This window comes from Rhinoraja longicauda, chromosome 29, assembly GCF_053455715.1.
Source record: "Rhinoraja longicauda isolate Sanriku21f chromosome 29, sRhiLon1.1, whole genome shotgun sequence".
Lineage (NCBI taxonomy): Eukaryota > Metazoa > Chordata > Chondrichthyes > Rajiformes > Arhynchobatidae > Rhinoraja > Rhinoraja longicauda.
In genome coordinates, this window is record NC_135981.1 from 22,294,348 (window position 1) to 22,312,552 (window position 18,205).

An 18,205-nucleotide genomic window follows, 5' to 3' on the forward strand; every position below is an offset into this window, starting at 1 on the left:
AGCCTAGTCGCTCCAGTCTTTCAACATATGATAGCCCCGCCATTCCGGTAATTAACCGAGTAAACCTACGCTGCACATTCTCCAAAGATGTTGCCTGACTCGCTGAGTTACTCCAGTATTTGGTGCCTATCTCCTACAAAAGTCTTACTTTGTTCCTGGGCTGTGATATCGTTTCTGGATAAAACTCCACACTGTCCATGGCCAGAATTCCCTCCACCACTGTGCTTAGGAATTTTGGCCTACTAAATACCAGGACCTAAATGTTCGATGTCACTTTGGTCTATTATCCATCTTTCTGCTGGAAATTCAAAGCACATTTGGAGGTGGTATGAAAAAGTAACTCCACAAGATTAAAAACAAAATCCTGTTGTTAAATCAACTTTTGTGTATCTTGTTAAAAATTGGGCGCATTATGAAAGACCAACGCTCTTAAGAGTTGTACACAAGTTCCACACAACTTCATTTAAATCCTTTAATTATCTGGCTGACATTTACAAATATTTACAAATGAACATATGAAAATGATGGACTAGAGATGATCAGCTACACCCCACACTTTGATGCTTTGATCCCATGGCCTAATGCTGACTTTCGCCAATTCACAAAGTAAAGCAACATTTCTGTATTAAAGTAAAACATTGATAAAGTGGCGCAAGCTTAGTCAATGGAGATTGGTCAAGAGGAGAAATTCCTGCAGGTGTAAAATAAATTGACCAATACTTCAGTTAAAATGGTGGACAAATTAATTGATTAAAATACTATGTGCTCTTTCATTAATATCACGAATACTGGATTCACAAAGAGTCTGAAGAATAATTTTAGCGTCAGATGTTTTTCTAGCATTTAGCACCAGAAACATCTCTGCAAGTATGGTCAGAGGGCATCTGCAACTTGGACGTTGCAAAGACCAATTTGCAGGACCGAATAGTTTGTTGGGCTGCAGCCATTTTATGTACTTTTTATTCAAGACACACATCCACATTTCTTTTAAGTACACAAAGAAATAAAATTTGTACGAGCAAACGTCAGTGCCAGCCAATGTTGTCCCAGGAATTCACTGCTGAAAGATATAGGTTTGTAGAAACGAATGATTTAACAATTCAGAATGAGAAACTTTCTCTCACTGTCGCACTGTTGACCTGACTTGAAACAGAACTTTTTTTTTTAACCATTTGACAATAATAGTTGTATCTTTTACACAAGAGCACTCACTATTTTATACTTGGCTGCCATTACAACACCACTAACTCCATCGTGAGTGAAGAGCTTTTAGCACCGTTGCTATTCCATGGACTAGTTCAGTAAATTGATATTTCCTTAAAGGCTGCTCTGGGAGAATTTATGCCCAGTCCTTATAATTGCCATTGCATTGGGAATCGCAGCATTTAGTGCTACTTAGATTTGACAAAACACTTTGCACCTCATCTGGAACTGTGATAAGAAGATGATTTGGTGCTTGGGTACAAAACACTCCCTGGCCAATAGGTTTCAATCCATTTCTAATCTATGTGACATTACTGATGGAGAATTCATTCAACCAGTTCACAAATTCAATGCAGTGCCATGATTTGCACCAAGCAGGGGCGGACAAACAAGTAATTGCTCTGCATTAGCGAACGCAGTTAAAACGGATATTTCTCATTCGCGGAAGAGAACCAGTGGGAATGGGACAACTGAGAGGGAATCGAAATTGAAACTGTTGTAGGAAGGAACTGCAGATGCTGGTTTAAACGGAAGATAGACATGGATGCTGGTTTAAACGAAAGATAGACATAGATGCTGGTGTAAACCCGAAACACCACCTATTCCTATTCTCCAGAGATGCTGTCCGACCCGCTGAGTTACTCCAGCTTTTTGTGTCTATTTTCAGTTCTAGTGTCCATTTCCTGTGAATATTACCTGCAGAACTGAAGGGTGACAGTGTGAAGAATAAAGTGATGTGCACATATGGTGAGGCTAGACAAGATGTGACGCTGCATGGCCGACATTCCATTGCAGCTGGCTACCACCATGACTAACCCAGGGGACCGCTATTGTGGGTGCAGGCTACGTAAAGCAAAGCAAAGTGACGCAAGCTCACAAGTGAAGGAAAGAAAACAAGAAGTGACGTTCCCAGCAATCACCGCCATCATAAGCACATCTACTCGGGGTTTTGGTTTCATTGTTGAAAAAAACACACACACAGTTTTCTTAATTAACCACTGGCATTTTTGGAGCAGGCGAGGCATTGAATGATGAAATGCCAAGTCTGCCGACCGGGGTACAAATGCCCTCCAGACAAGAAGGAGTTCTTTATGTGCTTTCCAAATCTGAAAGGAAGCCTCTTCTTGCCTGGAAAGTTTCACAGCATATCTTACGAAGGAATATCTTACAAGTCTTCATCTTGCAATAAAGCATTCATTAGGCTTTCAACAGAATCTCTTATGTGTGTTGAAACAAAACAGTTTTCTTCGAAAGAGTCTGGCAGACTCGTGGCACGTTTAGTTCAGCTGGGAAGAGCTTGTGTCCTGTTTGAGAGGCTCGTCCAGATTCACAGAGAGCGTCACCACATTGTCATCATGGCTGGCCTCTTCCTCTCCTTTCTTGAAACTAATCATGTCCATTAATCTGTCTTTTATAACCTGTCAAGACACAAAAAAGGGGTCATTAGAACATTAGCTTTTTTAATGTTTAGTTAAGTTAAGTTTAGAGAAACGGCATGGAAATGCCCTTCGGCCCACCGAGTGCGCACCGACCAGCGATCCCCGCACATTAACACTATCCTACACTAGGGACCATTTTTTACATTTACACCAAGCCGTTTAACCTACAAACCTGCACGGTGTGGGAGGAAACCAAAGTTCTTGGAGAAAACCCATGCAGGTCACGGGAAGAACTTACAATCTCCGTACGTACAGCACCCGTAGTCAGGATCGCACCCGGGTCTCTGGCGCTGTAAGCGCTGTAAGGCGGCAACTCTACTGTTGCACCACCGTGCCGCCACCATAACATCATTCGTTTATAAAAGCAGTGAATGGGGGGGATCCCATTTTGATTCTGATCGTAAATTCACCAATTTTGACTCGTATTATTGAGCTTCATATTTTTTTCTCTCTGATTTTCTGGTAAATAAAAACATCACTCTTGGTGATTTGTAACAAACCCAGGGAGTTCAGCAGCATAATGTCGCTTAAACCAACGCATCACGCAAACCAACTCCATCTACACCACTGTGTAGGAGAAAAGCTGCAGATGCTGGTTTAAATCGAAGGTAGACACAAAATGCTGGTGTAACTCAGCGGGTCAGGCAGCATCTCGGCAGAGAAGGAAAGCGTGACGTTTCGGGTCTCGACTCGAGATGCTGCCTGACCCGCTGAGTTACTCCAGCATTTTGTGTCTACCTTCCATCCACACCATGCCAACTCGCCAAGGCTACCAGCATAATCAAAGTCCATTCTCACCAGTCCCCCTCCCTCTTCTCCCCTCTCCCATCAGGCTGGAGGCTCAGAAGTGTGAAAACGCACTCCTCCATATCCAGGGACAGTTTCATCCCAGCTGTTGAACCATCCTATCACCAACAAGATAGTGGTCCTGACCTACCATCTACTTCATTGAAGAACCTTGGACTATATTTAATCCGACTTTACTGGACTTTATTTTGCACTAAATGTGATTCCTTTTGATTGTAATCACATGCAGTGTTTCCGCTGACTGGATAGCAGGCAACAAAAAATATTTTCACTGCACATTGGTACACGTGACAATAAACTAAACTAGATATATCAAAGGTTTCAAGGGTTTTAAAGGTCTTTTATTGTCACGTGTACCAATTAAGGTATAGTGATATTCATATCATGAATATATTATTCATATAATATTCCTGTATTATATATAATATATTATATTATATTTCATATATAAATGATAGATATATATAATATAATATAATATCATATCATATATCATATAATATCATATAATATCATATAATATTATATAATATCCTTATATATAAAATAAACTTCCACTATTTATTTCTCAGTCTCAATCTCTAAGAAAGCAACTTCTTTTTAAAGAGACTGTCAATCTCTTTATTAACTTATTAACTTTCAATCATTCCATTTGCATCCTCTCCAGTTTCGTGCTTTCTGCTTATATTTTATTTCATTCCCTCTTGCCTGGATTTTCGTACTGTTTCTTTATGCTTGTCAAGCTCATTTCCAAGGCAGGGTATAAATATCAGAATATCCTTGTGAATATTGAAGCCAAGTTATATTGAATGTTGCTGGTCTGGACAACGACACAGAGACAAAGGATTATGCCAATTATTTCTATAATCTCCCCACGATTTAACACAGGATTTCTATGGAGACAGCAGATTTATTTTTTACTAATTGGATTGGTCAATAAACAAGCTGGTGCCAATGATATTTTTCTACTTCTGATGGGTGCAGAATTGTCGATTCCATTGTCGATATTCGCACTGTTTCTTTAGGTTGTCAAGCTGTACCTCAGTAAATGTGACAATAATAAACGAAACTCTAAACTCTAAAACATTATTGAAAAGTGTAAAAAAGAGAACTTAATGCATTATTTCAGCAGGTAATAACATTCAGCTAATGTTATGTTTATTTAATTCCTTATTGAAATTCCTAATTGAAAGTATTTCAACTTGGTACCATGTTTGGCACCGACATTGTGATCCTGTGATATCCTGTTCTATGTTCTTGTGCTGTCAGGCACAATACCTTCAGTTGTCAAAACATAAACATTTTAAACATGAAACAAGTAACCAAAGATTACTTATCATGATTACTGGGAACTGCTTAATTTGAAAGCAGCACTTCGGTGAAACATAGTCATAACAAACATGATTTCCTGTTTAACCCAAAGTGTTGCATTCAGTCCTCCCTGACACAACTGTGATTTAAAAAAAAAAATCTTCACTCATGGAATATTGGTAATGATGGGTTGGCTGGCATCACAGAACCCACAGCAAAATCAAAAACAAACTGCTGGAGGAACTCAGCAGGTCAAGTAGCATCCATGGATGGAATGGGCAGATGGAGAAGGCTCCCATTCCGAAATGCCATATCATAGAGATATACAGCGTGGAAACAAGCCCTTCAGAACAACTTGCCCAAGCTGACCAACGTGTCCCATCTACACTAGTCCCACCTGCCTGTGTTTGGCTCATATCCCTTTAAACCTATCCCATCTACGCACCTGTCCAAATTTTTCTTAAATGTTGCGATATACCTGCATCAACCAGCCCCTCTGGCAGCTTGTTCCATACACCTTCGTGTGAAAAAGTTACCTATTAGTTAAAAAGTTGCTTATTACATCTTTCCCCCTCACCTTAAACCCGTGTCATCCAGTTAGCGATTTCCCTACTCTGGGCAAAAGACTGTGCATTTACCCGATCTATTCCTCTCATGATTTTGTACACCTCTGTACGATCACCCCTCATCCTCTGCCTTGCCTGCACAGTTGATGCCTCGAGCACTTTCTATTTTGCTCAAGATTCCAGTATCTGCAGTTATTTGTGTCTCTTGGCTTCAAATCTTCCTCTGTTGTTGCAAGATAAGGTCATGTTCTTCGATGGTTCGGGTCAGGACCCTATCAATTGCCCCTGAATTGAGTGGCGTGGCGTGCAGGGTTAGTGCAGTGATGGAGAATCGATCATAGCATTGAGTCTGTGTTCCCACAGAGCGTAAACTGCGAAAGGGCAGCACAGTCATTTTCTGGAGGGAACCATTCTTTACTGTAATCCAATAGTTTAATGGATATTGCTAAGTTTTTATGAAACTCCATATTTCCTTTATCTATGTACTAAAATGTTCGTTTGTTTGTTTGTTTGTTCCTGAATTACAGTCAAAACGGTACACGATAGCGCAACAATTCTAGGCCCACCTTACTCACCGTCATCCCTTTGGTGCTAATGGAAGAAGTTACATTGAAATCGGTTATATTTTTTAAGTTATTCACATTTTAAAGTTTAAATCTATCTCCTAGGGAGGGAGGGCGGAGGGAAGGAGGGAGGGGGGTGGAGGGGGAGGAGGATAAGGGGGTGTTGAGGGGGATGGAGTGGGGGGGAGGGTAAGGGAAGAAGGGGGGAGGGGAGGGGGGATGAAGGGAGGAGGAGGAGGAGGGGGAGGGGAGGAAGGGGGAGGGGGAGAGGGGAGGGGGAGGGGGGGGAGGAGAGGGTGCTGCACCAATGCAGGAAAGGTTTGGGCCCAACAGGACTATTTGGTCTAGTTTGTATTAAAATTCTCTATGAACATAGAACAGTAGAGCTCAGGAACAGGCCCTTCAGTCCACAATGCCTTTGCTGAACATGATGTTCAGTTGCGTTCATGAAATGTTTAGTTTATTGTCACGTGTGCCAAGGTAGAGTGAAAAGCTTATGTTGCGTACTAACCAGCCAGCAGAGAGACAATACATGATTACAATCGAGACATTTACAGTGTATAGATACATGATATGGGAATAACATTCAGTGCAAGGTAAAGCCAGTAAAGTCCGATCAAAGATAATCTGTGGGTCACCAAGATAGTAGTTCAGGACTGCTCTCCAGTTGTGTTAGGATGATTCAGTTGCCTGATAACAGTTGGGAAGAAACTGTCCCTGAATCTGAATGTATTCACACTTCTGTACCTTTTGACCCGATGGGAGAGTGGAGGAGTGGCCAGTCAGGGATGTCAGGTTAAACTAATCTCCACCGCCTGTACGATCCATGTCCATCCATTCCCTGTGTATTCATGTGCCTATCTAATGCCACCATCATGTCTGCCTTCTGCCTTTTTTCTATTTTTCAAAAGTAAACTTTATTCAGTATAATTCAAAAACATGTACAAAACATCAACAGTGCAAAAACCCTTACGACAATCTCAGCGTCTAAACATACATTCATTAGTGTTATTTTTGGTATGTTCACAAACTATCCTCAAATCAAACACCTTTGCTACTCATGTGGCTCCCTATGTTGATGTTCCCGCACTGCCATCCCTGGGCCCAGATACCACCACTCTCTGTGTAATAAAACATGCCTGCATTTCCTCTTTAAGCTTTGTCACTCTCACCTTAAAGCCATGTCCTCTGGTCTTTGGTTTTGAATGTTTACCTTATCTCTCCCTCTCCTTATTTTATCTACTTCTGTCAGGTGTCCCCTCAGCTTCTCTTGCTCCATGTTTGTCCAACCTCTCTTGGCCTTCGAAGCCAACAGCATTCTGCTAAACCTCTTAGTTTTTAGTTTATAGTTTTAGTTTTAGAGATACGGTGCGGAAACAGGCCCTTCGGCCCACCAAGTCTGCGCCGACCAGCGATCTCCGCACATCAACACTGCCTACACATACTCGGGACAATTTTACATTTATACCAAGCCAACTAACCTACATACCTGTAACGTTTTTGGAGTGTGGGAGGAAACCACAGATCTCAGGGAGAATGCACAAACTCCAGACAGCACCTGCAGTTGGGATTGAACCTGGGCCTCCGGCCCTGCAAGCACTGTAAGGCAGAAACTCTGCCGCTGCGCCACTGTGCCACCGTCTTCTGCAGGCCATTTGCAATGAAGGATAATGGGCAAGGAAAGGTTTGACGTTCAGTCCCAGTGCTGTGAATGGGGAGAGGCCAGGATAATTTAATGGCTAGCCTCTAAGAAACACTGTAGAACATTGGAATGACTTAAAGTCCTTGAGAGATGGAATTCCTCAGCAAAGCAGTGGCACAGCTGGTAGAGCTGCTGACAGTGCCAGATACCCAGGTTCGATCCTGACCTGGGGTGCTGTCTGTATGGAGCTTACACGCTCTTCCTGCTTCTGCGTGGGTTTCCTCCGGATATTCCGGTTTCCTCCCACATCCCAGAGACTTGTGGGTTTGTAAGTTAATTGGCCACTGTAAATTGCACTTAGTGTAGGGAGTGGATGAAAAAGTGGGATAACATAGAGTAGAACTAGTGTGAATGGGTGATTGATGGTCAGCATGCACTTGGTGGGCCGAAGGGCCTGTCTCCAAACGAGACAGAGAGAGAGACAGAGAGAGACAGAGAGAGGGAGAGAGAGAGAGAGAGAGAGAGTGGAAGGAGGGAGAGAGAGAGAGAGAGAGAGAGAGAGAGAGAGAGAGAGAAGGCAAACGGAAAAATGATTTGATCTGTAACTGTAGACAGATGGATCATGAATAAAAGGTTCTTAAATTAAATGAAATCAATAATATATGGCACATCTGCCAAGTCTGACTGGGGAATTGTATTCATGGATCTGGACAGTTCCATCGAACAGAAGTGGGACATGGTGAGGATACGATGACACAAGGTGAACGTTATCAATACTAATAGGTTGTGAGCAAACGACTTCAAGTCAATTCAGAGAAAGAATTTCAATCCCATTGACAAGTGTAAGACAAATGAAATATTGTTTGCGAAACTAATGCGTATTTGATTTGACTGAGATGGAATAGTATCAATTAATTCAGAAGTGCTGGCTAATTGCTATTACATTCATGTGAAATTCTGGCCGACCCCAGTTACTTCTGTAGGTCGTATTAAACATAGTCACTCATCATGTTGCAGAATAAGTCCTTACAGAGAGATCGTGGAGGAGTGCAAAGGTGTTTTTTCTAGTTCTTGTATTCGTGAGAATCATAAATTGTGAGTGGAAACAGGCCATTCGGCCCATAGAGTTTGCGTTGATCAGCGATCACCATCCTACTCACTAGGGAACAATTTACCAAACCCAATTAACCTATAAACCTATAAATGACTTTGGAGTGTGGGATGAAACTGGAGCACCCGGAGAAAACCCATGCAGTCACAGGGAGAACGTACAAACTCCGTGCAGGCAGCAACTGGAGTCAGATTCTAACCCGGGTCTCTGGAGCTGTTAGGCAGCAACTCCACCGCTGTGCCACCGTGTTGCCCTAAACTGTAAATAAAACTATTGCAGAAATTCATGACCTATATTGGGGCATCATTGGAAATCAGAAATCTAAAACATTATTGAATTCTGGGGTAAGAAAGGTGTAAATTGTATTATTGTTTTGCTGAACTTCTGTCAATATCTTGAATGGGATGAATTTGTCAAATCTTTACCAGCTTAAAGTTCATAAGATACATTGAAATATCTTGTTTCTAAACTCAACCTATTGCCTGATTTTCAGTGTGTGATTTGAACACAAAACCTATCTAGTACACATTAGATTGCATTACCGATCACTTCTGGGTCAATTCAGAGCCACTGAGAAATTGACCCAGGCACCTCCTGTGCAAGTCACCTTTAGACTTTAGGGATACAGAGTGGAAACAGGCCCTTCGGCCCACAGAGTCCGTGCCAACAAGCCATCGCCCTCCCACACTAGCACTATCCTACACAATAGGGACTATTCACAATTTTTACGGAGGCCAATTAACCTACAAACCTGAACGTCTTTGGAGTGGAGCACCTGGAGAAAACCAAAGTGGTCACAGGAAGAACGTACAAACTCCATACAGACAGCACCCATACTCAGGATCAAACCTGGGTCTCTGGCACTGTAAGACAGCAACTCTACCGCCATGATTTTGTTAAAAATGCCTTGTAAATATTCTGATTGCTTTCGTACCAGATCTGTATGTAGAACCTGCAACCTATTTTTTATGCACCTACACATAAATAGTTTAGAATGTTTAAATAGGCATGGTTTAAATAGTGACTGCAAAATTACTTACTTCATGTTGTCAATTCACACAATTTTGCACAAATTTCTGTGATCCTTAAATGAACTAAATCAAGAGATTTAAACTTTATTTTAAATGGTTCAGTACTGAGAGAGATAATAGTTTTCAGATCAATTACAGAAGGATGACCTGGATCAATATGTGCTCTGGTGTTGACTAGAGGTCTTATAATCCTTTTGTTTACAAGTCCATGTCTGTTTCTGCAGCTGGCACCGACCTTTATACGTACGTCTAAAGGAAAGCTAATTTGTTCACGAAGACTAACTAAATGCTCATTTGGAAGCTGAGAATAAAGTACGTCAGGCAGGGAATGAAACCACTCAGATACAACATTCAGAATCACAAGGAACGGCAGATGCTGGAATCTTGCGTAAAACACAAAGTGCTGGAGGAACTCAACAGGTCAGGCAGCAGCTGTGGAAGGAATGGATAGACAGCATTTTGGTTTGGGACCCGTCTCATAAATTGACCTGAAACATTTCCTTTCCATTCCTTCCACAGATGCTGCCTGACCCGCTGAGTTACTTCAACAGATATAATTTCCTCCTACTGTAAATTGCACACAAATCTAAGGAAATCTTAAAATGAGCTCTGCTTGTTGAAATTACAGGTAAAGAAGTATTAATGCCAAAGTTTCCCACATCATCAATATGAATCTATTTCCCAAATCCTACTTTGGAACATCCTAACAGGTGGTGTATAAATAGAAATCTTCTTCATTTCTTTCTTAGAAAATTCCAAATACAAAACATATACGGAAGAAATTCTATATGTTCACCTTTGCTGAACATGCACTGGCTGCTATGCTAATGTAGTTCCATTGACACCAACGCAATAGAATCTACAGATTGGTAATTTGTATTTGGACATGAATTTAATGTTAATGACCAAGAATGAACTTCGCCCAATATGAATTACACTGGGATCCAAACTGCCAACTTTCCTGTAACCAAAAGGCAGACTCAAGCCATATTGCACTTCTCACAGTGGGGTTTCCCCGGGTGCTCCTGCTTCTACGTTAATTGGCCCTAGAGGGGTGGAATGCTTGAGCTCTTCCAGACTCCTAAAATAAACTGCAAAGTTTTTATTAACCTTACCTTATGACAGATGTTACCTGCAAGTTAGCTCAGCCATCAGCTTCTGCATTAACTGGATGACATTTTGTATCTTAACATATTTAGGTGGCACAGTGGTAGAGTAGCTGCTTTACAGCGCCAGAGACCTGGGTTTGATCCTGACTATGGGTGCTGTCTGTACGGAGTTTGTACGTTCTCCCGGTGACCGTGTGGGTTTTCTCCGGTTGCTCCAGTCTCCTCCCAATCTCAAAGACGTACAGGTTTGTAGGTTAATTCGCTTTGATAACATTGTAAATTGTCCCTATTGTGTAGTATATGCTAGTGTACGGGGTGATTGCTGGTCGGCGCGGACTCGGTGGGTTGAAGGGCCTGTTTCCACGCTGCATCATTCAAGACTAAAGTCTTGAAGTAAAAGTAAACGCGAGTTGCCTAAAACCAGCTTTAGAAGGTTGACAGAGTTCCCTGGGCTGAACGGGGTTTGGACCTTAATACTTGCATGACAAGATACGTTAATTTGTTCAATGCCACTATTGGTAGAGCCGGGTACAGGAAACAATTTCCCTGAATACTGTTCCCTTCATGACCTGGGCAGATGGGATCCAAGGCAGGGTGCAAGGCTTGATAGATGAGGGTGGGACAGGGAGACAGATTCCTGCTTCTGGCTCACAACCAGTTGTGTGGAGGACACATTCAGTTTCCCTGAACTTGGCCCCTTACAGTTGCCAGGGTCCATTTAAGTAAGAGGCGATCAGCTTCGGTACTACAAGTGGTTTGGCTGCTTGTTCCTTATTGGCAGTGGAGGCCAATTCTCTGGATGCTTTCAAGAGAGAGAGCTACATAGAGCTCTCAATGATAGCGGAGTCAGGGGGTATGGGGAGAGGGCAGGAACGGGGTACTGATTGTGAATGATCAGCCATGATCACATTGAATGGCGGTGCTGGCTCGAAGGGCCGAATGGCCTACTCCTGCACCTGTTGTCTATTGTCTATTGTCTTATTTTGCATCCATTAAATTCCAGAATAAATAGCTTAGGAGCAGGTTTGAGATTTCTAAAATGTTAATATCTCACTTGACTCCAGTCTACGATTTTCTTTTGGAGCACAAAGTTACAATAGTTTACTTTAATTTAGTGGTACAGCATGGAAACAGGCCCTTCAGCCCACCGTTTCCATTGATCACTTGTTCTATGCTATCTCACTTTCTCATCCACTCCCAACACACCAGGGGCGATTTACAAAGGCCAATTAACCTGCAAACCTGCACATCTTTGGGATGTGGGAGGAAACCAGAGCCCCCGGAGGAAACCCGCATGGTCACGGGGAGAACGTGCAAACTCCACGCAGACAGCACTTGAGGCCAGGGTTAAACCCAAGTCTCTGGTATTGTGAGGCAGCAGATCCAACATGTTAGATAGTATATTAGACAGAGGTCAATCAATGTCTCCCACATGAATATCACAGTGCTCCTGCTTCTATATTAATTTCACGTGGGATTTTTCTGTTTTTCTTATAGTCTCCTAACAGTGGTTGTGAATTTCTATGGATTTGAGCATTATGAAACTCGGGCTCAAAAGAATATCATTTAAAATCTAGCGCAGTGCAGTTGTGATTCCCTCCAATCTGACCTACATGCATTACAACATACTTTTCAAGATTGTGAGCACATTCCTTCATTATACATTAACATGGACTCCTAACATGGACTGCTATGTTTGTTCTGATTGTGGGTTCTGATACAAGTACAAATTTGTGGAGCCATTGTGTTGTGACCCTCTAGACCATATTCCATTCCCTGTACCTTAGCTTTATTGTTTGTTTGTTATATTATTGTCACGTGTACCGAATTGCAGTGAAAAGCTTATGTTTGTGTGCTGTCCAGTCAAAAACGGTCTATCCATCAATACAATCAAGCCGTCCACAGTGCAAGATAAAGGATAAAGGACACAGCATTTAGTGCAAAGATATAACATTGAAGTTCGATAAAGTCCAATGGCAGAAAGTTCAAAGGTCCACAATGAGGTTATGGGAGGTCAGGGAGAGGACTGTTTAGTTGCCTGATAACAGGTGGGACAAAACTGCTCCTGAATCTGGAGGGTATGTGTTTTCCAACGTTTGTATCTGCTGCCTGATGAGAGAGGGGAGATGAGGGAGTGTGACTCATCCTTGCTTATGCTGGCGGCCTTGCCGATGCAGCGTGAAGTGCAAATGGAATCGATGGAAGGGAGGTTGGTTTGCATGATGGTCTGCACTACATCCACACTCTCTGCACTTTCTTGCGATCTTGGATGTTGCTGTTCCCAAACCAGGCTGTGATACATCCTGATAAGGTACATCAGCTTTCTAAGGTTCATCTGTAGAAGTTGGTAGGGTTGACGGAGACATGTCGAATTTCCTGAGCTTTCTCGGGGAGTAGAGGCGTTGGAGTGCTTTCTTGACCAGAGCTTTGAAGTGGCTGGTCCAGGCCAAACTGCTGGTGACATTTCACTGATATTAACTCTTTAACTATCAAAGTAAGTGCATGAAGAAACCTTCGCAGCAACTTTTGTTAACGCAATAGGCCTATAAATCCGTTTTTAAAATTCTTATCCTTTCTAAATGTAAGTGGAGCATTTGTCATGTTTCCGTTCATCAGGAGAAAGCTGAGATTTCAATGATGAAATTAATTCACTTAGTATGGATCCCACTTTAATTGCAAGCAATGGGATTGTCACTGGAAGTGCGGTTGATATACTTTGCTGGGTATATTCACAGTAGGCCCCAATGAAAGAGTGATGTCAATACAGGCATTCCCTGACTTACACAATGGACGACTTACGTAAACTCACACTCACGTGAAGAATTCTGTTCTCAGCCCCAGCCCCAGAGTTTGCACGTTCTCCCCGTGTCCATGTGGGTTTCCTCCGGGTGCTCTGGTTTCCTCCCACATCCCAACGATGTGCGGGTTTGCAGTCCCTCGTGCATTTTGTAATTTCAAGTTTACATCGGAAACAAGCTGAGCTTACCCAGAAGGACAAGCGCCACAGGAAGTACACCAGCGGCAAGATAGGGAGAAGGCAGGAGAACGGGGTTCGGAGGGAGAGATAGATCAGCCATAATTGAGTGGCGTAGATGTGATGGGCCGAATGGCCTAATTCTGCTCCTATGACTAATGACCTTATGGAACTCAAGTCAGCAATGGCGGTGGTACTTACCCAGAAGGCCGTGTGCCGCAGAAAGTGCCCTGGATGCAGCCAGAAGTCGCTGAGATGGGTCATCCTCTCAGTGAGTTAGTTAGGGCACAGGGTGGGGATGGTGATTCCAAATTATGTGAAATCCGACTTACGTTAGGGTTCACGAAGGTAACCCTCATTGTAAGTCAGGGAGTGGCTGTATCGTTGTCCATCATTATTGCCACATTAATGATGAACAAAATTAATGGCAAGATATCACTGGGGCCCACTATTGCGAAAAGGATGGAAAAGCCCTTTCAAAGATCCCAGCAGATAATGTGAATTATTATGGAATATTATATGCATTCCACTTCATGTAAAAAATAAACATTAACATGAGAAATCACAGCCCTTTCACTAATATGATCTAATGCTGCATTTGCAAACTTCCATTTGCCTGTTTTTAAAAGTTCTCTCTACTTTTCTATCTTACCTCAAATTCACATTCTGTTTCATACTCTTAGGTCACCACTAAGTACTCCTTAATCAGTTAAGAACATCTTAAGATTTTCATGCGGCAAATTGTGGCAGATCTCATAAATTTCACATAAAAAACCATAACTAGGTAGGAAATCTAATTATTTGCCATTAGATGAGGGGGTCAGTATTAATCACGAGAACCACACGTCTCTAATTAAAAGAGTGGCTGGACATCTTTTACAGTCATTTGAGAGGACAGATGAAGCCTCCGCTGACATCTCATTTGAAAGTCACGAAGGCACTCTCCCCCAGGCCCGAACAAAAATGTCAGCTTGGATAATGTGATGATTTCTCTGGAGTGAAGCACAAATCCATGACCTTCGGACTCAAACGCAAGAGTGATCTCCACTGAATAAGGGTTGAGACGCTCAAAAGAATCCGTGGACTAAGAACAGACACCGTCGCATTCAATGAGCACATTTAATTACGCCGAGAGCCATTTGTTCTTCAAAAAGTTTTCCTCCTGAAAATAATGTGAGTAAAAGTTCGTGCAAGTGGTTTTCCCTCCTCAAAAGTCATGTTGTTGAGCTTACATGGAGAAAAGGGAAGATTAATTTCTTTGCATTGCTGCTAGTTGATCGCTCCAGTATTGTTGAATGAAAGACATGCTATTTATTTGCAAAGTCGTTGCATGGTGGCGATCAAAGAATGGAAAGGTGACAGAAATATTTAACAGTAAAAAATAATAAATGATCGCAAGTTACAAATGTAACCTTATCTTCCTTGTTTGTGGGGGAATCAGTGCATGCCACTGCTCCTGATACATTCGTGTGGTCCCCATGCTCCCACCATGATTCGGGACTGGCAATCCGGATGTACCAGGCAACTGAAATGTCCCCCCATCCCCAGTTCCTGGCACGTTGGAAACTGGCCTGGCAACACCAGGACACATAGAAACATAGAAAATAGGTGCAGGAGTAGGCCATTCAGCCCTTCGAGCCTGCACCGCCATTCAATATGATCATGGCTGATCATCCAACTCAGTATCCCGTACCTGCCTTCTCTCCATACCCCCTGATCCCTTTAGCCGCAAGGGCCACATCTAACTCCCTCTTAAATATAGCCAATGAACTGGCCTCAACTACCTTCTGTGGCAGAGAATTCCACAGATTCACCACTCTCTGTGTGAAAAAAACCTTTCTCATCTCGGTCCTAAAAGACTTCCCCCTTATCCTTAAACTGTGACCCCTTGTTCTGGACTTCCCCAACATCGGGAACAATCTTCCTGCATCTAGCCTGTCCAACCCCTTAAGAATTTTGTAAGTTTCTATAAGATCCCCCCTCAATCTTCTAAATTCTAGCGAGTACAAGCCAAGTCTATCCAGTCTTTCTTCATATGAAAGTCCTGCCATCCCAGGAATCAATCTAGTGAACCTTCTCTAAACTCCCTCTATGGCAAGAATGTCTTTCCTCAGAAGCTCCATCCTCCCCATCACCTCTCCCACCGTGACGGTCAAGGGGAGACTCCAGACCTTGGCAAATCTAAAGACTCGCCTGCAGCTCGTGAGATAAAACAGTAAACAACGGCCAGGTGGTCCGGCAATAATTTAAAAGCCATATTGCCCGTTTAAATTGGCTTCTGGCTGATTTCTCAGACATTAATTCACAGAAATACCGGGTTTTGGTTCAGCTTTCCAGTTAAGTGCGAATGGTTATGAATTCTGGGAGTTACGCTGCAGGGGGTAAATATTAAACTGAAGCCAAAACTCCGTCATCCTAATTTGAGCCAAAGTTAGAATCAGAACCAGGGATTCGGGGGAAAGGAAAACAAGTAAAATAAGAAAGTCTCTCATTACCCACTTTGGGTTTACTCAGATCAGAGTCCGAGAGCTGCTGTAATAAGAAGGAAGTAGCGGAGTGACAATTAATCTTAAGTGCCAGAAAGTAACTGAGAACTACTAAGTGACAAGAGATGATGTTGGGAATCAGAAGGCATCACGTTTGTGTCAGATATCTTCGGAGAGTCTATTCTGTGTTCTCCGCAGTGTCACTTGAAATCTGCTAGACTCCTCAAGCAGAAAATCACCTTTTCAGCTGTTCTGTGTGACTATTCATCAACTTTCTTCTTGATGCTTATAAATCAATAACAACTGCAAAGGTAAACAAAGTGCTGCTCTGCCGAGCAAGATGGATATCGAGCCGGTGTAAGCGCATCGCTCAAGCGGCCGCTGATTTTGCACGTGTGCAAAGTGCTCGACATGATGGGTCTGATTTGAAACAGCGCAATGCCTCTTCCTTGAATCGTTGGATTATGTCCTTGTGCCGATACGGTCTTAAACATAGAAACATAGAAAATAGGTGCAGGAGTAGGCCATTCGGCCCTTCGAGCCTGCACCGCCATTCAATATGATCATGGCTGATCATCCAACTCAGTATCTGCCTTCTCTCCATACCCCCTGATCCCTTTCGCCACAAGGGCCACATCTAACTCCCTCTTAAATATAGCCAATGAACTGGCCTCAACTACCTTCTGTGGCAGAGAATTCCACAGACTCACCACTCTCTTTGTGAAAAAAAACTTTCTCATCTCGGTCCTAAAAGACTTCCCCCATATCCTCAAACTGTGTCCTCTTGTTCAGGTCTTCCCCAACTTCGGGAACAATCTTCCCGCATCTAGCCTGTCCAACCCTTTAAGAATTTTGTAAGTTTCTATAAGATCCCCCCTCAATCTTCTAAATTCCAGCGAGTACAAGCCGAGTCTATCCAGTCTTTCTTCATATGAAAGTCCTGCCATCCCAGGAATCAATCTGGTGAACCTTCTCTGTACTCCCTCTATGGCAAGAATGTCCCTGCAGCTGCTGTTCGTGACTATGGTGGCGTGCCATTAACTGTTACTCCATCTTCACCCACAGTTTGATCCTGGCTGGTGGTTCACTCCACTACAATGAAACATGCCTTGGTAATAGGCCTCTTTGCAGCCAATTCAACACCTCCTGAATGAACAGACCCAGTCGAATAGTCGCATCAGTGCTCATTGCAACATTCTACCTTTCAATGAACATCTGGATGTCACTGTTCTTCTGCATGGTCTCCACAATTAAACCACTCATTGGTATTTCACACCAACTTTGCCTTCCTTATGTCTACCTTACTGAGCCAGGAGAACTGCTAAATTCTGGGTTCAGCCTCATGCCTACACTCAATTTTGCAGTTCCAGTCAGGATGGTCCTATCAATTTGTATGGTCAGGATGGTCTTATCAATTTGGAACAAAATCACAAAGTTCTTCAGCTCAAACTCTTGAAACATTGTCTGTCCATTCCTTCCCCAGATGCTGCCTGACCCACTGAGTTCCTCCTGCACTTTGTGTTTTAATTATAATTATAATTACAAGCTGCTACATCAACAATAAGAGTCTTTGTATCAAGTGGCTTGGCTGAGAGCAGATGATGAGCAATATTCAGTTGCAGTTAATTACTCTCCATTATCACAAGGGACACTAAACAGGCAGTCTTATTTATTTCATTTTCTCAAAGCTAAGGGCTTTCCATAAAATATACAGAACAGTATTCTGTGCAGCATGGTGGCACGGCGGTAGATTCGCTACCTTACAGCGTTTACAGCGTCGGAGACTCGGGTTCGATCCTGACTGTGCAGGTGCTGTCTGTACAGAGTTTCAGACCTCCCAACATTTGTTATTACAAATTCATCACTTTGATGTCCAAAATTCAGAATTCTACATCAAAATTCATAATATGGCGCGTAATGCAACTTTTCAGCAAAAAAAAGTATGCACGCCAAATGCGCATAC

The 18,205-nt window shown here is 42.6% G+C and overlaps 1 protein-coding gene across 2 annotated transcripts in view; it reads right to left on the reverse strand.

The window, feature by feature from the left end:
* Positions 1–473: 473 nt before the first annotated feature.
* Positions 474–18,205, reverse strand: part of LOC144607775 (acid-sensing ion channel 2-like) — a 1,151,036-nt gene continuing 1,133,304 nt past the window's right edge. For both annotated transcript variants that reach the window (XM_078424836.1, XM_078424835.1), the window contains exon 9: positions 474–2,621. In XM_078424836.1, the coding sequence (XP_078280962.1) occupies positions 2,481–2,621 (141 nt within the window). In that variant the 3' untranslated portion in view covers positions 474–2,480. The remainder of the gene's footprint in view (positions 2,622–18,205) is intronic.